We start from the raw sequence: 25,276 nt of genomic DNA, 5'->3' as shown, positions 1-25,276 counted from the left end.
CCCTAAAAGCATAATTTCTTGGTCTACAGACCTGCCTGTATCTATTTACTTTTAAAAATAAACTTTATTTTTTAAGTTCACAGCAAAATTGAGGCAGAAAGCACAGAGTTCTCATATGCCCACTGCTCCCCCTTCAATCAACAATCTGATCGTTTAAAAAAATCTTTGTTTTATAGAGGCTTTGGGGAGTGCGAAAGGATACTGAAAACACACTAGGACCCTGGTTTGTTAAAATAAGGTTCAGCTGAAGAGTCAGAAACAGTGTCAAAGTGAAAACTACATTTCCCAAGGGGCAGCGCGGCACGTCATAGAGGAAGGAGGGCGCATGCGTAGAGGGGTCCGCGCTGCGACTCAGCTCATAAAAGGGAAAAAGCGTGTGTGGTTATCGACCTGCCGCGAATCTTCGAACGCAAGCGCGTTGATATCCGCAGACTTTGAAAAGCATTCGAGGGACGGCGCGCCTGCTCCCCGCCGTCGCAATTTCCAGTGCGACGTGCTTGTACCACCCGCCGCTCGGTAGGTGGCTATGGTTCGCGGTTTGGGACCCCACCCCCAACCTGGAGAATGGCGGGAGCGGAGGGTCGGGGGTCCCCATTCCCGGGCCTTGCTGAGGCGGCTCTAGAGGGGCGGTGCGCACGCGCCCTGGACGGGGAGAGGCGGGGCGCTGGGAGGGAAGGCCCATGCAGACCTTCTGTGGGATCTGCGCGTGCGCCGGCCGGCCGCCCCAGGGTGGGAAGCAGCCGCACGCGGATCTTGATGCGGAGGCCCGCAGAGGTGGGGTATCCTACCCAGGAGCGAGAATATATAAGACAGAGGATGGGCCCCGAACCTTGGCAGCTTTTGTTATTTGCTCAGGAGGTGCCCATCTTAACCAAACAACCTCATTTTCCCTTCTAATTTCTCCAGGTGCCTCATCTCTCTACCCGTTTGCAGCCAAAGCGTCAGCCTCTATTCATTAGCACCCTTTCTCCTCCGAACCCAGTCCAGTCAGGCCTTGCCCCCCACCCCTTTACCGAAATAGAGATTTGTCAAAGCCATCAGTGGTCTCTAGGTCGCCGAATTCAGTGTTAAGTTAGTTCTCAGACCCGTAGCAGTATTTGATGCAGTTGGTCTGTCTCTGCCTGTTCTGGAAACGCGTTCTTCATTTGCCTTGTGGAACATTGTTGTCTTTAGCTTCAACTCTCTCTGGCCTCTTCTCTGCTGATTCTTGCTCCTCTTCCTTATCTTTAGTCATTGTACTGCTTAAGGGCCTCATCCTAGATCTCGGTGTTCGTTTCCTAGGAGTTATCCGTTTCAAGACTTTAAATATAAGTACCATCTATTGTGCTTAACTCTCAAATTTCTGCTCTCAATTCAGTACTCTACCTGAAATTTTGAGTTTTACGTTTCCTCTTCGTCAATCTCCCATTCTTCCAAGGCCAAACATCTTGAGTTATTCTTGGTGTCCTGCTTCCCTTGTCTCCTCCTTCATCAGTCAGCACATATTTATCCTTGAGGTTTTTACGTTTCACTACTGGGTGTCTAATTGAAGGTATTTTTGGCACTCGGTCAGTCCTTTCTGCCTGAGAATTTCTTTTTTCAGTATTGACATTTTCTGTCATTATTTATGCAGACTTATTCATTTATCTGTTCTGTTTGTCCCTTTTAGAATGTTATTTCACCTACAAATAAGTATATGGAACTATTTGTTTAATATCATTGTCCCTTTCTGGACTGTAAGTTTCGCAAGACCAAGGTCGGGACTGTTTGTCCCCTTCACTGCTATGTATCCCTCATGCCTGGCACAGAGTAGGTGTTTGATAAATATTGAGTGAATGACTTTATAAAGGGGAAGAACCTCTTTTCCATAGGTTAGAAGTAGACAGTCCCTCTTAGAGTATGTTGGTAACAACTATTTTGGTTTTTTTGTTTTTTTTTTTTTTGAGTCAGGGAGGAGAAGAGATTGAATAGCCCAGCTTGAGAATTGTTGAACTGTTTCTGAGTTGGAAGACTGAAGAGGTTTCCAGGACTCAGTTCAGTTCTGAAATCTATTTTGAGGATTTAATAGGTGCCATGCCCTGTGCTAGTTGCTGGGACTGTAAAGATGAATAAAACTGCATCCTTCTGTTCTAAGAGTTTATGATGTGACAGGAGACACAAGAAAGTCAGTTAGTCTCTGGGTATATGTGTGATCAGTGCAAGAACAGAGGTTTGTGTATGGTGCTTTGAAAGTTCTGGAAATTTTGATTGCCCTTGGCATCAGGGCAGTTGAGAGGGGCCTGGGACAGCCAGATTTCCCTGCCAGTCTTTTCTGGCTATGAACAGCTTTGTCCTTCTACCCCAGTATGCTGTGTGAATACTTTCATGTTCTCTGTATGCCATGGTGTGAAAAAAATTGGCAAATACTGCTGTAAAAATGTTAACTTTGCTGCAATTTGATTTGGACCCTGAAAGCTGAGTAAATTTGAGAGATCCGGAGGGGAGGAAGGGGAAGGATCAAAGGACATTTCAGGCAGGCATAATAGAAGCATAAAAATCTGTGCTTAGTTGAGGTGGGGGCCCTGAAATTTAGCAATATGGATATTGTAGAGTAAGGTTGGTATGAGAGGGCTCTTTGAAAGGTGCCGTCCAGGATCTGAAACAATGCATTGAAAGTATTTTATAAACCAGAGTGTCCATTTTATAAATGCCTGGCCCACCACAGGGCACCCTGCTCTCAGCGGGTAGGTCCATTAGAATCCATAGTTTTGGAGACCTACTTTCTGGAGCTAGAAGTAAGGACATGTGTTAAGTCGAAGTTCTTTTTTTCTGATTTCTAAAATTATATAGATTCGTACAAAAATTCTTAGAAAAGTTTTGAAAGTGAATCTTATTTAGACATTTGATGAGTCATCTGCTTTGAAGAAAAGTACCCCATTCATATCACTTCAGTGGTCACTGTATCTGTGGAGCGAAAGAATGGTGAACATTGACCAAATGGGAGTTGGATGTTGATACTAAGGATTGTTTGAGCCGTTAAGGCTTAGGTTGTAGAGTCAGACAGACCTGGATTTGAATCTCACCTCTGCTACTTATTACTTGCTTGACCTTGGGAAAGTCATTTATTTCTCCCAGACTCAAGTTTTCACAGTACTAAATGAATAGTACTTTGGAGGCTCGTTAAATAGGATAATTCCACATAAGAGTGCCTAGCACATGGTAGGTACTCAGTAAGGAATAGCTGTCATTGTTACCTTTATTTTCCTACCTCTTTTGTTTTTTTCCCACCAGATGTTACTGAATGACCTAACGATTGGCAGTTTATAGTAGACAAAATGCTTCTGCCTTCATGATCTCTTTTGTCATTGAATATGCTGAAGTTGTGACAAAACTTGGATTTGGGAGGAAGAGCATAGATTTTGTAGTTTGCAGTCTTGCAATCCCAGCTCAGCTACCTGTCTTTCCTGAGTTACCTAGTGTAACAGCCTATCTGAACTCCAGTTTCCCCAGCTGTAAAGAAGGTATGCTTGAGGAGTGCAGTCGGTTTAAATGAGAATCACCGGTGTAAGCGTCGGTACAGCAGCATGGTAGATCCAGATGGTGGGATGGGAGGATCATCAAGTCTTCTTAATTTTTTAAAAAACCAATTGATAAATGTAGATTCTTACTGATGGTGGCTAGATTGAGGGTATGGGATCTGAGTATAGTCTTAGATACCTTGCTTCCCTTTGACTCAGAACAAAAGCTTTTATTGTCTTAAACTCCGTGGGATTAACTTTAGAGTGGTTTAACTATAGGATGTTTGCCTTTGTTTGTATGAGGCCTTGGCTGCTGTTGGAGTCAGAGAACAGTTTTAGGCTGAATGCTTAGCAGTCAATATGTACTTCCACCTTGCAGCTTTTGTCCTTAAGAATGACCTCTTTTTAGTCAAATTTCTCAGTTGCAGGTAACAAAAAGGTAACCCAAATGAGCCTAAGCAGAAAAGAAGTATCTTTTGATACTGAAGAGTCCCAGGTGAATCAGCTTCAGGCATGGCTATATCTAGAAACCTAAATTATGTCCCCAGTATTTTCTATGACTTTCAGTTCTGTTTTCCTCCATATTGGTTTCTTTCTCAGGCACACCAAAGCCTCCATCAGTTCCAGGCTTCCATGCTACTCTTTTAACCAACTGAAGGAGGCTCTCTTTTGCAGACAGCTTCAGGAAAAGATCTGAAATTAATTTTGGCCAGACTTGGGTCACATACCTCTTTCTGAACCAGTCATGGTCTTCAAAGAGAATATAATACTTTCCTGGGCCCAAGTTGTGTACCCAACCTTGGGGACAAGATGAGGGATGGTTTCCCAAAGGAAAAGCAGAGTGCTGTTACCTGACCTAAATATTTACTTAAGAAAAATGAACATGTGTCTAAAAATACATGTATGATTGCTCATAGCAGTTTTATTCATAATAGCAAAAAATGGGAATAGGTATACTATCAAAAGAGAACTCGTTTGTTCATACAAAGAATTGGATTCAGCAATACAAAGGAATAAACTCTTGATACAGCAACACAGGTAAATCTCAAAACACATTAAGTGAGAGAATCCAGACAGTAAAGAATATGGATGGTGTGATTATGTTTTATGAAGTTCTGGAACAGGCATAAAACTACTCTGTAGTGGGAAATATCGCAATAGTGGTTCCCTCTGTGGGTAGAGATAGAAAGTGTGGCCTTCTAAGTCAGTGGAAAGAAGAGAGTGCTAGGACCCAGAAAATTTAGGGCATTGGGCCTTGCCTCACAACTCATAAAAATGCCCGGAAACCTTATGAGAATTACGCAATCTTTCTTGATTAGAAATTATTGCTGAGATAGCTGGGACCCTTGGACTCTCATAAACAGGCGGCTTGGGCTGAACGTTCAGTCTCCTCCCAGCTGGGAGCTGCCTGGCCTTTTAGTCACATGTGGTTTTAAGTCCCCCGTTCCCACTTGCGCTGCATCAGCAGGCTTAGTGTTCTCAGAACGGAGAGTCACAGAAATCTTTGCCTCTACTTAGAGTATGTTTTCTGGGGAAGTTCAGTTTCACAGCTGGTTAGATCCAGAGATAGCAGTGATTTGTTGTAGAATTGTAAAATGAGGTGATTCTCCCAGGCTGGGCACTAGCCAGTAGGCAAAGCTCAAACAGGAGAGCGCCCTTACCTGGCGGGCGAGTGGTTGCTCCCCCAGGTTTGGGATGCGTCAGCGTTTGTTTTCTATTGCGCGTGCCTTTTGCTGCTTTGCTCCGCTTTACACAGTCCCTGCCTTTTTTCCTGGCAGCCCCTTGACCCATATCTACAGATGAGGAGGAGGCAACTCGTGTTCAACTAGTGTGCGTGCTGTGCCAGGCACTGCCTAGCACTGTACTTATGTAGTTAATCCTCAAGAGGGTGCTCTGGTTTTTATAGAGATTGAGAAAAGTTAAGGAATTCCCCCAGGGTGAGAACTTGATAGCTCTTCTGTCCGCATTCCTTTCCTTGGAACCCTCCTAAAATACTGCTGTCAGTTCATTTCCCTGATGGATATTTTGCCAGCGATCACAAGGGGGAAGCAACCAACACACTCACGACCATTCTGTTTTTCACTTTTAGTATAGTATTCAGTAAATTGCATGAGATAGTCAACACTTTTTTATAAAATAGACTTTATGTTAGATGATCTTGCCCAGCTTTGGCTGCTTTAAGTATTCTGAGCGCGTTTAAGGTAGACGAGGCTAAGCTATGACGTTCGGTAGGTTATGTGTATTAAGTGCATTTTCAGTTTACGGTGTTTCCAGCTTGCAGTGCGTTTGTGGGAATGTAACCCCATGGAAAGTTGAGGATAATCTGTATATTGCATATGCAGAAAGTGGCATACAAAATGTAAATCATTTTAGGTTGCTGGGATTTGCTTTAAGATATTTTTTAATGTTTTTATACTTTTTTTTTTCACTTAAATTAGGGAAAAAATGGAAATAGAGGTGTGACCAGAGTGCTCTGGAGAGCCAGGGGAGTAACTGGCTGCCTGGGTGGTTAAGGAAGGCCCCAGAGAAGAGGGGGCATTGGAGTAGGGAGAGCATGCTGCCGCCACTTGTCCGTCAAGTCCCAGGTGGGGGCATCAAGGTGGTGGTAACAGCTTGATGGTCCATTTGGAGAGCTCACGACTGACTGGTTCCAGAGATAGCAGTAGTTCATTGTTAAATCATAAAATGAAGTTGTTTTCCCAGGCAGGGCCCTACTTAGTAGGCAGAATGATCTTCCAGAATGCTGTCACTCATCTCAGCACTTCAGAATTACTTCACATTGGATAGAAATGAGGTGAGATGAAAGCATTTTAAAAGTCACAAGTCAGCGTTTATATATGAAGGCATCCAGACAGTTGATGTAGGGGCTGAGTGTCAGCGGCCTTAGACAGGTCTTGTCAAAAATGGGTCCCTCCTTTCCCACCGTTGTCTTCTGGTTGCAGGATTAGGCCCTGCCTGGCTTGGTATTTGACCAACTCCTTACCCTCCAGACCACGTGAGGCAACTTCTTCACTTTGATTTGCTGGAAGTTTCAACCTCAACTTCCTGTGTCTGTCTCTGCATCTTCTACTTGCACAAGGTTTTATAAGGTATACACTTTGTTGTCTTGTATATACATGGAATGTCTCTGGAGAAGTATCCAAGAAACAACAGTGGTTGCCTCGAGGGGTGAGAGATTTTGTTGTATTTTTTTTTAATCATTTGAATTTTTTTTTTTTTTTTTTTACTGTGTGCAAGTATTATCTACTTAAAGTTTTTTTTTTTTCCTTAAGAGAAACAGACTTTATGTCTGACCACAGTGAGACAGAGAGACGGGATGATATTGCAGTAATGTAATGAGAGCCTAAACTAAGACAGTGACAGGTGTGGTGGGAGAGTAGGGGCTGGGTTCAAGAGAAACTTCTAAGGCAAAATCAATAGAATTTGAATGGGGATTGATGAAGGAGATGAGCAAGGAGGAGAAACAGGGACTCCAGGGTTTCCGGCTTGGGAAGCCGGCTGGACCATGATGGGCACCGTTAACCCACCGCTGGAAGGCAGAGCAGTGCAGGACAGGAGGTGTGAGGTGTCTAGGGGGCTTCCTGGTTGAGTTATTCAGGTAGCAGCTGCAAGTCTGAGTTGGGAGCCTTGGAGAGAAGTCAGGGCTGATGACGTCGATGCAGAATTTTAAGAATCTGAGGGCTTGAAGCTGGTGAGAGTGCTCAAGGAGTACTTAGAGAATAAGAAGAGGATGCCAGGGTGACCTTCCCCTGGGGTGGAGGAGCAGGGCAGCAGAAAAATAGCGGAGGTTGGAGGCCTGGAAACCCAGAGAACAGAGCTTTGAGGAGCAGTGTGTGGTCAGGTCTTCTGGGCAGCAGAACGTTCCAAGAGCTGGCAGGAGATCACCGGGGATTGAGAGAGAGAGCCAGATGCGATGGGTTGAGGCACGAATGGGAGTAGAAGTGAGGCTGGTGGGGACTGTGCCAGCTCTGTGCTAGGTACGAAGGATAAAGTGATCCCCACCCTCAGAGAGATTGGACACGCTAGGGGAGGAGACAGATACACACAAAGAGAATTTTAATTGGTTTTGTAGGCACAGTAGAGAGATGCACAGGGAGTAATGGGAACACAGAGAAAGGTAACTTCATGCAGCTGAGAAGACTGGGGGTTTCTGCCTATGATTAGAGAAGGGGGTGACTTGGTAGTAAGTTAAGTCTTAGAGAATAAATAGTTAAGTCAGGCAGAGGGTTAGGGGTGATTTGATTGCAGGAGGAACATCCCAGTAAGAGGGAGCAGCACAAATATAGGGCTCTGGGATAAGAAATTACATGGTACGAGATAAAAAAACAGAACAGTTCATGTTGCTGCAATATAAAATGTGAGGCAGACAGGGATGAGAGGTGATGGGATACGGGGAGACGCGGGGATGAAAACCTCTTCATGGAGGCCTGTGTCCTATGTTAAGAGCTTGACTTCTTCTGGAGGCAGGGATTTGAAAGCTCTTGTTGGGGAACAGCATGGCCACATTTGTCTTTTAGATGGATGTTCCTGGGGCTGTGTAGAGGGTGGATTTGATGGAGACGAGAAAGCGGGAAGGAAGAAGACCGGTTAGGAGGCTGCAGTTTAAGTTACAGAGGGACCAACCTGATACGGCCTGAATGAATAAAGGATTAAAAAGAAGAGGATGGAGTCCTGAAATACTGAGGCAGTAAAACAGCTGAAGTGGTGATTGATTGTACAGGGGGATTGAGGGAGAGGGGAGAGTTGAAAATAACTTGGTTTCCAGAATAGGTGGCTGAGTGGGTTATGGTAACATCGACAAAGAAGGAGCATGCCACCACATTTAACAGTGGTGCATATATAATTCACCTACCACACAGTTCACTCATTTAAAGTGTACAATTCATTGTCTTTTTGAAAGTATATTTACAGGGTTGTGCAGCCATTATCATAATCTAATTTTTCTGGACACATTAGTTTAAATTTTTTTTTTTTATTATGAAACATTTCTAGCATACAGAAGTGGAATCACATAAGGAATGTCTATGTTGGGCATAGTGATTTGGGGTCTCCTGTGGTGGTGTCCATCCAGCAGGAGAATGTAAGATTCTGAATCTTGGGGAAGCCATCAGGGCCGGTGATAGGTTTGGGAGTCCATGCCATGTGGTTTGTAGTTGATGATGCAGTAGCCTGGAAGAGCCTTCACTTAAAAAAGAAGTTTGCTCCCAGCCCTCCCTGTCCTGCAGTCTGAGCTCCAGAGGTTCTGCTTGTGTGTGTGTGTGTGTGTGTCGCTGCAGGCCGACTTGGGGCCTGCCGTTGAGGTTGGACGGGTGGGTGGTACTGGTCACTGGCGCGGGGGCAGGACTGAGCTGAGCCTGTGTCCCAGCTTTTGCAGAAGGAGGTACCACAGTTGTTGTGAATGATCTAGGAGGGCACTTCAGGGAAGTTGGTAAAGGCTCCTTAGTTGCTGATGAGGTTGTTGAAGAAATAAGAGGGAGAGGCGAAAAAGCAGTGGCCAATTATGATTCAGTGGAAGCAGGAGAGAAGGTTGTGAAGACAGTGCCAGATGCTTTTGGAAGAATAAACGTTGTAATCAGCAGCGCTGGGATTCTGAGGGACCGTTCCTTTGGTAGAATAAGTAATGGAGACTGGGATATAATCCATAGGGTTCATTTGTGGGGCTCATTCCTGGTGACCTGGGCAGTATGGGATCTCATGAAGAAACAGAATTTTGAAAGGATTATTAAGACTTCATTGGCTTCAGGAATACATGGCAACTTCAGCTAGGCAAATTATAGTGGTGCGGAGCTGGGTCTTCTGGGCCTTCCAAGTAGTCTTGCACTTGAAGGCAGGAAAATCCACATTCATTGTAACACTGTTGTCCCTACTGCTGGATCACAGATGACCCAGAGTGTTTTGCCTGAAGATCTTCTGGAAGCTCTGAAGCCAGATTATGTAATACCCCTAGTCCTTTGGTTTTGCCATGAGAGTAGTGAGGAAAATGCTGGCTTGTCTGAGGTTGGAGCAGGATGGATTGGAAAATTACAATGGGAGCAGACCCTTGGAGCCATTGTAAGACAGAGGAATCAGCCAATGACTCCTGAGACCAGTTGGGCAAAGATCTGTGACTTTGATAATGCCGCCAAGCCTCAGAGAGTTCAAGGAAAATTAAAATGTGAAGCAGTTGTTGCTGATGTCCTGGATAAAGGACGCAGTTTAGTGCTTCTTGTGGATGTCTGTTCTTATTCTGGGGAGGAACTTACATGTTATAATCAGTTCTCTGCCTGCCTTGTTGGCTCTGGAGTTCTTGGTAGAAAACAAACGACGGACAAAGCCAGGGTAGCTATAGCCATACCTAATGGACTTCCTGATGCCACACTTACAGATACCATCTCACTTAATCAGGCTGCTTTGTACTGCCTCAGTGGAGACTGGAATCCCTTACACCTGGACCCTAACTTTGCTAGCTTAGCAGGTATCGACAAGTCCATATTATATGGATTATGTACATTTGGATTTTCTGCCAGGCATGTTTTAACAGCAGTTGGCAGATAATGCTGTGTCAGGATTCAAGGCAATTAAGGGTTGTTTTGCAAAACCGGTATATCCAGGACAAACTCTACAAACTGAGATGTGGAAATAGAATCCATTTCCAAACCAAGATCCAAGGAACTGGAGATGTCGTCATTTCAAATGTGTATGTGGATCTTGTGCCAACATCTGATGTTTTAGCAAAAACACCACCTGAGGGTGGGGAGCTTCAGAGTACTCTTGTGTTTGAGGAGATGGGTCTCCGCCTTCAGGATATCGGACAAGCGGTGGTGAAGAAAGTAAATGCTTTACTGAGTGACGTATCACTAAAGGTGAAAATACTGCAGCTAAGTGGACCATGGACCTGAAAAATGGTACTGGAAGAGTGTATCAAGGCCCTGTGAAAGGTTCTGCTGATAGAACACTCACGCTTTCAGGTGAAGATTTCATGGAAGTAGTCTTGGGCAAGCTTGATCCTCAGAAGGTGTTCTTTGGTGGCAGACTAAAGGCCAGAGGGAACATCATTCTGAGGCCAGAAACTTCAGATGATTCTCAAAGTCTATGCCAAGCTCTGAAGGACATACTGCATTATTACTTAAAATAGAAAAATCAAATACCCTCTTCCCCTAAATATGCAAAAGTGATTCAGCAAAAATGGTCAAAATTAAGATACAAGGGAAATTGCTTAACATTTTTGATGCAGGAAAAATGGATGTGGCGCGTTAGGAGGGCCATGTCCCAGGTTTCCGTTGAGCCCCTGGGATGTGCCCTGCCAAGTGTGGGTCCTTGGCTTTGTGCAGGAAACAATTCAAGAGTGAGCCACAATTGAGTAAAGGCAGATTTATTTAGAGAGGTACATACCACATAGAGTGTAGGCTGTTTTAAAAGGCAAGAGAAAGGCCACGAGGTGTGGGAGTTGGGCACTCAGGTTAAAGTAAAAGTAGATACACCCTCCATAGATAGAGTGAAGACCATCTCCAAAGATGAGGGAGCAAGAGAGGTGGCCACAAGGCACCATTTCTTTTTTTATGACTCGGTAGCTCCATATGCTAACAGGTGGAAGAACCATTCGAACTACCCTGGTAAAGGGGCTGGGATTTCCAGGAATTGGGCCACCGCCCCACTCTGTGACTTTTTTAGCCTTGGAACTGCCATGGCTCCTGTGGGAGTGTCATTTATCATGCTAATATATTACAATGAGCATGTAGTGAAGCTCAAGATCCACTAGAAGTCAAATCTCCCGCCATCTTGGGCCTCAAGGCCTGTTGGGAGTCGAATCTTCCGCCATTTTGGTGTTAATTGCTGCGTCATTCCTTGAATGGCTGTGTCCTGCCGCCTTCCCTCCTGTCTCATTTTCAGATTTCAGATAACTTTTCAGATTTTCATTTTCTACTGATTTCTCATGTTACTATTTTTACAAGGAACTGTAAGCTGGCACGTAATTGTCCTTCTGTTCTTAGACCTCTGTCTTCATGATAAACCATTTTCAACCCTTCCCACCCCCCGCCAAAAAAAAAAGTTTGGAATAGTTGACATGGGAAACTCGAAATGATGTAACTTTGGGGATGGGGGTCAGGGTAAGAGAGAGGAGGTATATAAAGTAGTAAAAAGTATAAAGTTCTTTCCAAGTTCCTGACACTACTTATCAGTGGGATTATCAATGAAAGGGGACTGTTGATGAAAGCAGAGGTAGCTGTTCTTGCCTGATGAGCTTCCAGTCTGGTTGGGGAAGAAAACATCTACCTACATCCCCTGGCTAGGAAGCCGGGTTATAAAGGTAGGTTGGAAAGTCTAGATAGGTTCAGGAAAAATCAAACAAGAGAAAAGTTAGTCTTGAACTGGTTCTTGAAAAAAAGTGTAACATTTGTATCCTTGGCAAGGAGGGAAAGAGTGTGCCATTAAGCCTCTTTGGAAGGTAGGGGTGGAACGGGACAGGACAACTGCAGCTGAGCGCAGAAGGAATGTCAGCAAATAATGACAGATGACACTGGACGTGTCTCAGGGCCGGATCCCATCCCTCACCCTCCTGTCTCATCAGGCACAGCCTCGTTCTCTGGTCCTTGGACTTGTTCTCAGTGCGTTCCCACCCCTCAGCCAACTTGCTTACCTTTCCTCCATCTGTAAACCCCCGTCTGCTCTGCCTTCCCTGCAAGCCTCCACCCCTGTCTCTGAGTCACAGGCCTGCTAATGGGAAATAGTTACCTACATTTGCTGCTTCCACCACACCCCTTCTGCATGGTGGCTCCTGTCCCTCCCACTGAAAGTGTTTTCCCTGGGGTCCTCAGGAACATCCTGTCAGTTAGGAGATAGCTCTGAGTCCTTTTCTGTGGCATTGGATGTTGCTAATCACCTCTCAGGTAAACTTTCCCACTTTGACGGAGATAAGGATTTGGAGATGTCATTGCACAGATGGGGCAGAGGTAGGGGGTTACCTAGAAATGTGTGGGAATGGCGACCACCAGGCTCCAGCCCTGAGGACAGGTAGGAGAAGGGCCAGCCCAGGAGACTGAGGAGGAGGTGGCGTGAGGTATAGGCAAACCATGCAGGAGGGAGACCCTGAAGCCAGAGGATGTGGGAGTGAGCACCTGTGTCCAGATGCTGACAGGTCAGGTCACATGAAACAGGAATGGATCTAATGCTTTGACTTGTAGGGGTCATTTGTTCTCAAGCATTTCCACTGGACTGAAGGTGAGGACAGAAGCTAGTCTGAAGTGGGTTGAAAAGTCAAATGGGGGTGAGGGAGTAGAGGCACATGCTGGGACAACTTAAGGTTTGCTGTGAAGTAGAACAGACAAGTGGGTAACTGGACATGAATGTGGGCTTCGGAAGCTCTTATTTTTAAGATGGGCTCTCCTGAAGTATGCTTGTTTGCTCATAAAGCATAGGAAAGGAGTATCAGATGGTCCAAGGGAAGAAAGTGTTCAGAGAACAGATGAGAGAGGGGTTGGTCTTCAGTAAGTTCAGGGACAGTTGGCCCTCTGTAGGGGAAGGCAGAGGTGACAGGTGCTGCTCCTTGGAGCTCATCATTTTGTTGGTGGGAATAAAGTTTCTGGCTTCTCTTCTGAGCAAAGTAGGGACCTCAGACATCAGTTAAGAGGACCCAGATCTGGATCTCAGGGCAGGAGCAGAGATACTGAAGAGAAAGAAGTTTGAAGTGTCAGTATCATCAGGGAAGGTAACTGACTTAACCTGGTAGCATAGTGAGAGTGCTTGCTATCAGTGTGATGGGACAGTATAAACTAAAACCTACCTGTCCAGTTGGAGGGCTTCCCCCAATTTAAATATACACAGATGGGCAGGTAGAAGGCAAGTGATTCTGACCAGGATTCTTGCTTTATGTCTCAGGAGTGAACAACTCTTTTTCCCTGCTGTTCCTTCCCAGAGTCTTCCCACCTTTGGTCCACACCTTCACCGTGGTTGTGGCTCAGTGGGTCTCTTTCCTCCTTCCTCTTTGTTCACTTAGCAGATTACCACTAGCATCATCAGTTCCTGCAACTTTAGCCATGGCATTTATGCTGACCTTTCTCAGATGTGTCCACTTCTAATCTGTAATCTGAACTCTAGATCCCTGGTTTTGTGTGGTTCTAGCTAATGCAGCTAGACTTCTTTTCTTAAGGGACATGTTCTTCTGTATTAAATGCACATGTGAGAAAAAACAGATCTGTGTCACAGGCAACCAGAGAAAAACAGTTAAGTTCATAAAAATTAAAAACATGCTTCAAAGGACACAATTCAGTAATAAAAAAGACAACCCAGTAAAAATGGGGAAAAAGATCATCAGAGAAGATACACAAATGGCCATTAAATACATGAAAAGATGTTCAGCATCACTAGCCATCAGGGACATACAAATCAAAACTGCTAGTTACCATTTCACACCCACTAGGATGGCTGTCATCAAAAAGACAATACCACATGTCGATGCAGATGCAGAGATATTGGAACCCTCGCACATTGCTGATGGGAATATAAAATGGTATCTCCACTTTGGAAACAGTCTGGCAGTTCCTCAAAAGGTTAAATGTGGAGTTACCATATGATCCAGCAATTGTACTTGTAGGTATATACCCAGAAAATGAAAACACATCCACACAAAAACTTGTCCACAAGTGTTCATAGCATAATCCATAAAGTGAACACAACCCAAATGTCCATCAGTTGATGAATTGATACACAAAATGTGGTATATGCAAACATGGAATATTAGTCAACAATAAAAAGGAGTGAAATGCAGAACAAGCAAATCTGTAGGGACAGAAAGAAAATTAGTGTTTGCCTACGACTGGTGGGGATGAAGATGTGCATCTGTTTAAAATGTACAGCTCAGTAGTTTCTGGTATACTCAGAGTTACGCAGCCATCACCACAATTTTAGAACATTTTCACCACTTGCCCCCAAAGCCCCATACTCATTAACAGTCATTCCCCTTCCTTCCTCAGCCCCTCCCCTGCAGCTTTCTATGAACCTGCCTATTCTGAATGTAAATGGAATCATGATAGGTGGTCTGTTGTGTCTGGCCTCTTTGACTTAGCATAATGTTTTCAAGTTTCATCCGTGATGTAGCATGTGTCGGTATTTCATTCCTTTTTATTGTCAAGTAATATACTCTGTGGAGTGGATAACACCACACTTTATCCATTCATACAGTTTCTCCACATCCTTGCCAACACTTACGTCTCTTTTATTTTGCCATTCTAGTGAGTGTGAAATGGTATCTCCTGTGGTTTTGATATCCATTTCTTTGATGGCTAATGATATTAAACATCTTTTCATGTGCTTCTTGGCCACTTGTGTATCTTCTTTGTAGAACTGTCTATTCGAATCATTTTTGTGCATGGTCTGAGGTATCAGTCCAAATTCATCCTTTTACATGTGAACATCCAGCTGTTCTTGTACCATTATCAAGTTGTCTGGGTAACCTTGTTGAAAATCAATTGACCATGGATATAAATGTTTATTTCCAGTCTCTTAATTCTGTTCTCTTGATCTTTATGACTACCCTTTTGCCAGTACCATCTTGATTACTGTAGCTTTGTAGTACATTTTGTAATTGGCAAAACTTTTTCATTTACAAGATTATGTGGCTATTCTGGATCCCTTGAACTTGCGTATGAATTTAATGATGAGCTTGTTAATTTCTGCAAAGAAGCCAGCGGGATTTTTTTTTTTTTTTTGCCCGCTGGAATTTTGATACTGATTACATTTAAACTGTAGATCAATTTGGAGAATAATGCTATCTTAACAATATTAAGTCTTCTAATCCATGAACATGGGATGTCTTTTCTATTTATTTAGGTCTTAATTTTTTTTAAACAATGTTTTGTAGTTTTCAGGATAAAAACTCTTCTCTTGTTAAACTTATTCCTAAGTATTTTATTCTTTATGATGCTATTATAAATGTAATTGTTTTCTTAATTTCATTTTTGGATTGTTCGTTGCAACTGCTTAGAAATACAGTTGATTTTTGTCCATTGATCTTGTGTCCTGCATCCTTGCTATTAGTTCTAACCTTTTATTATTTCTAATAGTTGTTTAGTGGATTTCTTAAGATTGTCTGTAAATAAGGTCATGTCATCTGCAAACAGAGATTGTTTTACTTCTTTTCCAAGCTGGATTCTTTTATTTCATTTTATTGCCCTGTTGCCCTAGCTGGAACCTCCAGAACTATGTTGACTTGTTCCTGATCTTAGAGAAGAAAGAATTCAGTATTTCACCATTAAGTATGATATTAGCTGTGGGTTTTCAGATACCCTTTATCAGATTGAGGAAGTTCCCACCTATTCCTGGTTTGTAGATTACTTTTTTAATAAACAGAAGCAGAGATTTTAAGGTAACAGTGCTTTGTGACTCAGAAAGTGTCTTTACTTAAAATTTTATTTGAATCATTTTACAGACTTCAAAAAAAAAAATGGAGACCAGAATGCTTGAATCATTTGTCAGGATTATAGCAGCAGAGCTGGGACTAGGACATGTTGCTTTTGGAAGGTACTTCCAAAAAGTACTCTTGACTTGATTAAACATGTTGAGCACAAACATCACTGAAAGAATTCCAGGACAGCTTGCCACTGTATTCATTTCCTAGGGCTGTTGTAAATGCAAATGACTATAAACTGGGTGACTTAAAAGAAATGTATTGTCTCACAGTTCTGAAGACTGGAATTCGAAAATCATGGGGTTATATTAGTTCCAGAATCAAGGGTTTGTTCCTTCTTGAGTGCTCAGAAGGAGAATATGTTCCATGCATCTCTCCCAGTCTAGTGGTTGCCAGGAGTCCTTGGCATTCCTTGGCTTGTAGCTGCATAACTCCCACTCTCTCTCCTCCTCTGTCAGACGGCTGTCTTCCCTCCATGTGTGCACGTGTCTCTCTCCACCTGGCACTCACTATATGCGTGTCTGTGCCTCTTCTTTTATAAGGACACCAGGCATTGGATTAAGGGTCCACCCTATTCCAGTATGACCTCATCTTAATATACATCTTAATGACTTACTTCCAAATGTCATATTCACAGGTACTGGGGGTTAGGGCTTCAACATATCTTTCTGGAGAACAGTTTTAACCCACAACAGCCACTAATAAGGTTCTCTTCTCCCCCACCTACTTCAGGCACCCCCGTATACCATGGCCCTCGTGTCTGCTGATTCCCGCATTGCAGAACTGCTCACGGAGCTCCATCAGCTGATCAAGCAAACCCAGGTAAAAAGCCACAGCCCTCCTCTACTAGAAAGGAATGTGGGCTGTGATGCTGAGCTGCAGAAGGGGCAGGGGTGCTTGTGATCAAAGAGATTGGACATGTAGGAACCACAATGATGTAATGAAGGTGAGAGGAGGTGGAGACTTGAGTGTGACTGCCATTCCTGCTAGATTTTCTGTCATGTGCAAGATTTCATGATTCTTTTTGTTTAGCAACAGCTCTATTGAGATAGCATTCACATGCCATACAGTTCACCCATTTAAGGTGTACAGTCCAATAGTTTTTAGGATATTCAGAGTTGTGCAACCATTACCAATCAATTTCAGAACATTTTAATCACCTGACAAAACGCCCTGTACCCAATAGCAGTCACTCTTCTGTTCCCTCCACCCCCTTATTCCAGGTAAATAGGGATACTCTTAATCAGGCAAGATATCCTAAGTGTGTTTAAGGGTTATCTCCCAAGAACAGGTCAAAAGCCAAACCTTTTTTGGAATGTGCTGACTTTGAAAACCCAGGCCTGCTGAATTAATATTTAACTGTAGCAGCCATCCACCCTGGCCCTTGGCCAAGAATCTGTTAGAACAAAACAATGGTATTTGAGCATCTACGTTTAGTATAACATTTATGTAGTAGTTACAGCAATAGTATCAGTATGAATATATCTAACATTTGCAGGAGGGGAGGGACAGACTTAAACAACTAATCTGACCTATAGAGCCACTGCATACATTCTCATATTTTTGTTCTAATTTGATCACCTGTTTTCCTCCTCCATCTACCACTGTGTTTGTACCTTATGATAAATTTATGCAAAACTGTTTAGCATAGAAATTAGCTGATGGTTAGCTAAATCCGTTTCTTCCTCAGGCCAGTCGTCTTCCATCAGCATTACATTCTCAGGTGACTCTGACTCAGTCTCCCAATACACTTCATCATCAGTATCAGTATTATCATTGGACTTGTTTACACGAGGTAGTTGAGTCCTACCAACAGTGCCAGTGTGTTACACCATATGTATGGTCATGGTAAAATTCAGTTTTATTATAGAACAAATCAGTAGGAATTACAGAGCTATTTGTTGCACCTTCCCAACAGAATTGGCGCTGCCAATTTACCAGATATTATTATGGACAGGCTTTATTACATTGGCCGTGATTCAGTTATTTCTGGGTTCTAAGTCAACGTGGGATAAAGCCAGTCACTCTGTCTCAGCTCGGGCTTGTACTGAGACTGGTTTCCATCATGTGCTGTTGTACAGCAGAGTCCACCTCCCTCCTTTCAGAAGGCCACAGGTAGTTGTCAGAGTGGAAGTCCTGTCTCCACTGACTGCACTTCTTCAGGATATGTCTTCTTTTGATCTATTCTCAGGTCAGGGGTAGTCATGGTGCATCAGTGTGAATTACAGTGCCCCAGAGGGCTTCCACAGGATGCTTCTTGGGGCTCAGCTGCTAGGATAGAGGGCCACTGTTCGATGGCTACTGAAGCCTCTATTTGTATTAAAAGAGTCAGGTCCTGGTGGGTCAAGGTGCAAGCCGTTCCCAACAACAGATGGTCCTAGAATTATCCAGCATCATCTGTTGGATTGGCCTGAATCACTTCGCTAAAGCCTCATCATCTTTCCAGACTGATTCCCCCATCCCTTGCCTTCCTCCTGCAAAAGAACACACTTCTGTTTGTTTATTCTAAATAACGAATCTTTTCCCCCTGAATGCTGCCTCTTGTTAGTGAATTCAGCTTACCCCACAAAGAATGCCCCAGTACCTACATCCCCTGAAGCCCTTTTCTGTCTGTGGGCCAGTGTTGCTTACTCTGCCATGCATTTTGTTGCCGCTGTGTGCTAATGGCCTGGGTTTTGCAGTTAGGATACATATTTTGTACCCAAAAATGTTGGATTCCCCATCCTAGGGTTAGATGAATGGCAGTCACACCTAGATGTAATTTAGCCTGAGTATATCATACTGCTCCTCAAAACCTTCCTCGTCTAGGGGGACGGGGGAAGGGGTTGTTCCCCAGGGGAATTTGGGCCCACCATTTGCCTGCTGCTCTAATCCTATCATAACCCCCCGTTTTTCCCCCCAATTCCTTGTAATAGCTTTTCTTTCACAAAAACAGGCAATATGTATTTGTGCAGGCACGCTGTGGCAGGTAGAGAGCTTGTGGTGCTGTGTTTTGTCCATTATAACCAAGAACCTTTCTAAGCATTCCATCATCCAGGTTTATAGTTACACAATGATCAGTCTGCTGGCAGCCACCATACAGTCCAGTGGTCCAGTAGGGAGCAGTTCCCGGAAATTCCCTCCCAAATGACATCCTCTGTAGTGGGATGTAACCTGAAAAATAAGAGTCAGGAGATTCTGGCGCACATATTGCCAAGTGAAAGAACCGAGTCTGAAAGGCACTGTACTGTATGATTCCAACTATGTGACATTATAGAAAAGGCAAAACTATAGACAGTAAAAAGATCAGTGATTGCCCAGGGTTTAGAGGGAGGGAGTGATGAATAGAAGGTGCACAGGGGATTTTTTAGGAAGGTGAAGTCATTCTATATAATATTATAATGGTGGATACGTGACATTATACATTTGTCAGAACTCAAAGAACTGTACAACACAGAAAGGGAACCTTAATGTAATCCATGGACTTGATAATAATTACCAGTATTGGTTCAGTAATTACAACAAATGTACCTCACTAATGCAAGATGTTAATAATAGACAAAACTGTGCAGGCAGAAGCAGGTATATGGGAGGGAGCTCTACTATCTGCTCAGTAGACCTAAAACTGCTCTAAAAATAGTTTATTGATAAAATTTTAAAGATTAAAAAAAGATACTGGCACATTGGTAGTATTCTGTTCAGTCATCCAAAATTTGTCCGGTTTATCATCATACCATATAACCAAAATGTTTCTCAGAGGGATGGCCCTCAGGTTTGCAGACTTCTACTTGACTTTGTCAGGTTCTAAAAGCAGAGATGGAAAACCAAAAAAAGATAAAATAAGAAAGAAAAGCAGAGATGATCTTGGCAAACACACAGCTTCACCCTTTTCTTTTCTTTTTTTCCCCAGGGGGATGGTAATTAGGTTTATTTACTTAGTTAGTTTTTTGATGGAGGTACTGAGGATTGAACCCATGCACTCTGCCACTTGAGCTACACCCTGCCCACCACGGCTTCACTCTTAGGGCATCTGGTATAACTGAGTTACGAGTCAATATTATTCTCTTGTTCTGAGCCTCTCTCAGGTATTAATATAATACTGAATTTCCCTCATTGCATAACCCATTTATTCTTTTACCCTCGGCTGCTCTTTCTCCTTCCCTCCATCTGTCATTGATTTTTACCCAGACTTTTCTGTTCTTTGACGGACATTAGGTCCAGCCACGGTGCTGGTCCCGATTGCCAGCAACAACACTAGCCTAGCAAGTCCCCGACCTCCCCCCGCCCCAGTCCACTCCACTCCCACTGATGCAGGGTTGGGTTACATAGGTATGGAACTAGTGGGCTTATTGCAGCCACTAGGCAGGAGAGCTGCATTCACTGTTAACTCCATTTTGCCAGATGGGGTGAAGGTACACCCTACCCCATCAGGCACTTAGAAATTCTGATACCAGGTTGAAAGGTATAGTTACAATTTCTTCCTTAGGAATTATCCTAGCTTCAGGCATCTTCAGTTGCAGCCCTGGTCCCAGGACCACTGATGTGGCGAAGAATTGTACCAGCATCCTTCCCCACCCCCTCTTCCCCAGATGAATTGATCATAGATACGTGTGTTAATTTCTGGACTCTCGGTTCTGTTCTGTTCCATTGATCTTTATGGCAGTATCACACCGTTTGACTACTGCAGCTTCTTTTGTAGTAAATTTTGAAACTGGGAATGTCCTCCAATGTTATTTTTGTTTTTCTTTTCAAGATTGTTTTGGCTATTCTGGGTCACTTGAATTTCTATATGAATTTTGGGATGAGCTTGTCAGTTTCTGCAGAGAAGTCAGCTGGAATTTTGATGGGGATTGCACTGAATCTGTAGATCAGTTTGCCTTTTTGATAAAGGAGGATCATTAAAGGTATAACTTATGATTTATGATTTAACATTAATGCCTTTTGTATTGCTTTTGCATTAACCTGAGAAGGAAATCCTTTTGAACTTCTAGATTTTGTCATTGGATTTACAAATGAGGGCCATATTTATGGGACCTCTGGCCTGGGCGGCAGGGTGGTTGCCACAGCAGGATGAAAGGCCTCCCTCATGTCGTGTTGACCTCATCCTTGCAGGAAGAGCGTTCGAGGAGTGAACACAACTTAGTGAACATCCAGAAGACTCATGAGCGGATGCAGACAGAGAACAAGAGTGAGTAGCTGGGCTCGGGGGAGAGAGGGGTTGGAGGTGGGGGTGTGGGAACAGGGCCGTCATTGTTTTTGAAAGACACTTTTGCATGTATCTGCATAATCCAAAATGACCTGCTCCCTAGGCCTGAGGGACAGTTTTCCCTTAGGCTGGGCAACCTAAGATGAGCCAAGAGACAGTTGACAGACTGTCTGGCACTAAGGGACCTTAAAATCCCCCAACTGTGGGGACCGGAAAGTCAGTGAAATGACGCTGCATTTCAGGAAACCTCCTAGAGCCCACAGCACCCCAGGTAGCTCGCATTTTCTAGAGCTTCCCTCCCTGTGTGCCCTGCACATGCCCCCGAGGCCCTCGGATGGTCGGGCTACCTGGCTGGTGCTTTCCTACCCTGAGCAGCTTTGAGAACTGTTTTCTGTTTTCCCATGTGCTGAGAAGTACCTTCTGTGTGTGTCATGCTATGGCAGGGGTTAGAGAGTCCTCTCCTAGATGTAGTGGTGACACTAGATGACATGTTGTCTGTGCCGAATGAAAATGTGAACATGGAGATACCAACTTCAGGGAGCGCTTGAGCCAATAAAGCTCACAACTCGGTCCATGGCCCCTTGGTGCCTCCCAGAGTCTACCTCTGGGGGACTGGAAGCAGTGCCACGTGACTGCCCGCCGCCGCTCGCCCACGTGCCTCTTCTCCGTGTTTACTTGGCAGTCTCTCCCTATTACCGGACAAAGCTGCGAGGCCTCTATACGACTGCCAAGGCCGATGCAGAGGCTGAGTGCAAGTGAGTACTGTCCCATTGCCTTGCCATCGCTTCCCCTCCTCATCGGGGTGCTGGGCTGCAGGGCTGCAGGAGCCCGGGGACCACAGCCCCAGCCTGCCTTTCCTCCCAGGGATAACAGCCTCTGACTCCCAGCCTCTCCTTTAGGGCCCACCTTCCCTAGAGCCACTCTGGCCCCTCTTCCCCGGCCCTGCTGCTTTATGGATGGCAGAAAGACATGATCGAATCCCAGTGTGGCCATCTGCTGGTCACATGACCTCGGGCAGTCACTTCAGCTGAGACTCAGTTGCTCTGTCATTAAAATAGGGATAATAACCACCGACAGAATTGTCAACAGAAAATGGGATAATGCATATAAAGTACCTGATATCAGTACTTTTCAAACTCTTTTTGACTATAACCCATGGTTATGCCTGGTGCTGGGCAGTCTCCATATAGAGACACAGGGTGGTGAGGATCCTGCCTTCAAGGGCAAGCAGTCCAGAAAGGAGAGACACCCTAAAAAAGTGTAATTGGTGGGCCAGCAGAGATGGTGCTCACTGCGCCTGGGGATCTGGGCCCACCTCAGCAGGGAGAAGAGACTTGAGCTGGGGATGGTTAGGCAGACAAGTCAGAGAGCCCAGGCAGAGAGGACAGAGTGCGCCAGGTCTGTGGAGGAGCACCTGCAGGCCGTGAGCATTTGGGGGATGAGAACTAGTCCGGTACGGCTGGAAGAGGGGAGGGCAGCATGTGGAGGGTCTCTGGTACCCGGACTTTATCCTGGAGGCCGTAAAAAGCAAAAAAAGGTGTAAAAGCAGGAGAGAAATGCCTGGTTGCTGCACAGAGAGTAGACTGGGTGAGATTCAAGGGCAGGTTGAGCTGAGACAGTGGCAGTGGGGATGGAGAAGCAAGGGTGGGTTCTGAGATCAGATTGGGGGACCAGTTGGGAGAGGAGGAGGAGAAGATTCTAAGGTTTTTAGTTTGGACAAAGGGATCCAATGGGGCTCCCTAGGCCAGGTTGGGGAGCAGAACAAAAGGATAGGGCCAACTGGCGGGGAGGAGACACGGTGAATTCTGGTTGGAGGTGTTGCCCTTGGATCTCCATCCAACCCTTCCCCACCCCTACCTTTTCCCTGATTTTCAGATTCATCATGTGACCATAGCCAGGCCCATCCTACTAGGAGTTTGGCTTGTGTAAGTCAGTGACTCAGGCTTACTTGAGAGTAAAAGGTGAACTTTCCCTTCCCAGCTTAACTGCCAGCAAAGTGCACCGGCTGCTTCTGCAACCAGTTGGTGTGGGCTCTTGTCTGGCATTGACTTAGCAGAGTTTAACACTGAAGGCATGTTTCATAACTGCAGGTGCCTGCAGTTCTGCTGCCATTTCACTTTTTCAGACTCTCAGGCCTTGACACATCTGTTCACTAAACACTGAGTAAGTAAGGCATCTTCACCTCCACATACCATGCTGGAATGGGAGAGGGTGAGACAGATAAGACACCATCCTTGCCCTCAGGGAGCACCAACCTCATCTGGGTGGGGAAAACGTGGTGCAGTATGTGCCTGTGGCGCTGACCTAAGTGTTGCAACACACACCAGCTCCTCTAAGTAGATGTGCCAAGAGCCTTGAGGAACTAACCGAAGCCCTGGGACACAATGCTGTTCCTTCTCCCCTGAGCCCACAGCTGCCTCGCAGTTGGTTTTCCTCTTCCTGCTTTGCAGAAAATGGAAAGGAACCCCTGTGTCTTCATTTAACAATCATCTCTTTTTCAAAAAAAAAAAAAAAAGCCTTGAGGTGGCACACTGGCAGCAGAGGTCAAAGGGAAACAGATCAGAGATATCATTTACAGTGTTCCAGTGGAGACGGGTAGCCATTCCGGGTGGGAACAAGATATTTTCTAACATTGGTTCAAAAGGCATTTCTCAAGATGCTGCTCTGTGAGGACACAGTGAACAGCATAAGGGTTGGTGTCCTCTGGGACACTTTGGCCAGAGATACTCTTTAATAGCCTCACTGAGAGTTCCTGCTAAGGAAGGTAGTTTGAGGAGTGGCTCAGCTAATGCAGGCCGAGGTCCAGTTTAACTTTCCAAGGGCCTGAATATCTCATGGGCTAAAATGTCAAATGCCTGGAGGAGAGAATGGATGCCCTAGTGCCTGGGTCATCTTTCTGAGCCTGGCGCTGGGGCCTGGACAGCAGGCCATTTGCTGGTGATCACCTGCGGTGTGGACATCATTCTATGCTGCTTACCAGGGATAATGTATCTAGTCTCGACACACTACAGGATGTGTCGGCTTGGAAGCCAGAGGAAGGTATTTCCTCCTCCTTGGCTCTGACACGGACCACACACGAACACAGACCACTTGAAGGTGGGCAAAGCAGCCATGTGCCTGAGAGGCTAACGTCTATTACCTCTGCTTTCTTGCTGCAGCCTAGGGCTGAGGGCCGCCATGAAGCAGCTTCATTTTACTCTAGTGGGCAGAGGGGAGGAGGGTTCCATCTGTACAGCTCCTCCCAGCCTAGCTGCTTTCTGTCTGCCTCTGCAGGTTCGACCCCAGCTATCTCAGCAAGAGAGAAGACCCCAAAGGAATTATTTTTCACTCTTTCTCTTTTTAAAAATTCACCCTAGTCAAATAATTATACTGTGAATTTGCCCACAGCAATATTGGATTAAAGAGGCAGGACCGTTTAGCTCCTTACTACTAATGGTCAGGGAGGGGTGCCGGGGTTGTGGGGAGGGACGTTAGGGCTCACGGTTCTTGGCTGCATTCAAGGAGCTTCAGCCAGAAAGAGGTGTTTCCTCAGCTGTCCCAGCTGAAGTGGGCCTCTCGGGGGTGGCACCATCCCTGAGGGTTGCTGACAGGCTGGCTGGCTGCCTGTGAGAAGGTAGGGACCCATGCTTTCCTGGGGGGTCAGCTCGAGGACCTGAAGCTTTTATAGTTCTGAGATGGAGAAGTTTCAGTTCCAGAAAACTGCTCTTTCAATAGTAAGTGATCTTAAAACATTGTTTCCTTAGACCTCTGCAGCGGAGCTGCAGTAACTTTAGGAAGTGGGATATTACATTCCTATCCTAGAGATTCACAATGCAAATTAAAGAATAAAAGGCCCTGCTGAGTTCTGCAGTAGCTCCTTTAACTGAGTATTTCACAGACTTGCTTGGCAGTAGAAAATGTTTACACACTGGTTTTCAAGTCTGGCTGTGCCAGATTTAACTGGGGGGGGAGCTCAGACATTGGTATTGACTTCATTTTTTATTTTTATATAATTTCAGACTTACATAAATGTATTTTACTACATTTGCTTTATTTCTCTCTCTCTCTTTATATATATACATATATATTTTCAAAAAATTTTTTCCGAGCCATTAATGTTGCAGACATGATGCATGATGCCTCGTGCCCTCTAAATACATCAGTCAGAATTTCCTAAATACAAGGACATTCTTTTTGGGGGGAGGGGGTTGGTGCTTTTTTTTAAATGGAGTTCCTGGGGATTGAACCTAGGAC

At 44.7% G+C, this 25,276-nt stretch overlaps 1 protein-coding gene and 1 pseudogene across 5 annotated transcripts in view; both read left to right on the top strand.

The window, feature by feature from the left end:
* Nucleotides 1–323: 323 nt before the first annotated feature.
* SGF29 (SAGA complex associated factor 29) overlaps nt 324–25,276 on the top strand; it is a 29,423-nt gene continuing 4,470 nt past the window's right edge. The window contains exons 1-5 of one of the 5 annotated variants that reach the window (XM_032460527.1): nt 324–516; nt 6,419–6,565; nt 16,591–16,680; nt 20,950–21,025; nt 21,726–21,798. In XM_032460527.1, coding sequence (XP_032316418.1) covers nt 16,606–16,680; nt 20,950–21,025; nt 21,726–21,798 — 224 coding nt within the window. In that variant the 5' untranslated portion in view covers nt 324–516; nt 6,419–6,565; nt 16,591–16,605. Of the gene's footprint in view, nt 517–704; nt 775–6,418; nt 6,566–16,590; nt 16,681–20,614; nt 20,742–20,949; nt 21,026–21,725; nt 21,799–25,276 lie in introns of those variants that run through there. The other 4 variants (XM_014557873.2, XM_032460525.1, XM_032460526.1 and 1 more) reach the window with 4 other exon arrangements.
* Nucleotides 8,600–10,684, top strand: LOC102511879 (annotated as a pseudogene).

This window comes from Camelus ferus, chromosome 18, assembly GCF_009834535.1.
Source record: "Camelus ferus isolate YT-003-E chromosome 18, BCGSAC_Cfer_1.0, whole genome shotgun sequence".
Lineage (NCBI taxonomy): Eukaryota > Metazoa > Chordata > Mammalia > Artiodactyla > Camelidae > Camelus > Camelus ferus.
This window is presented reverse-complemented; position numbering and strand designations above follow the sequence as displayed.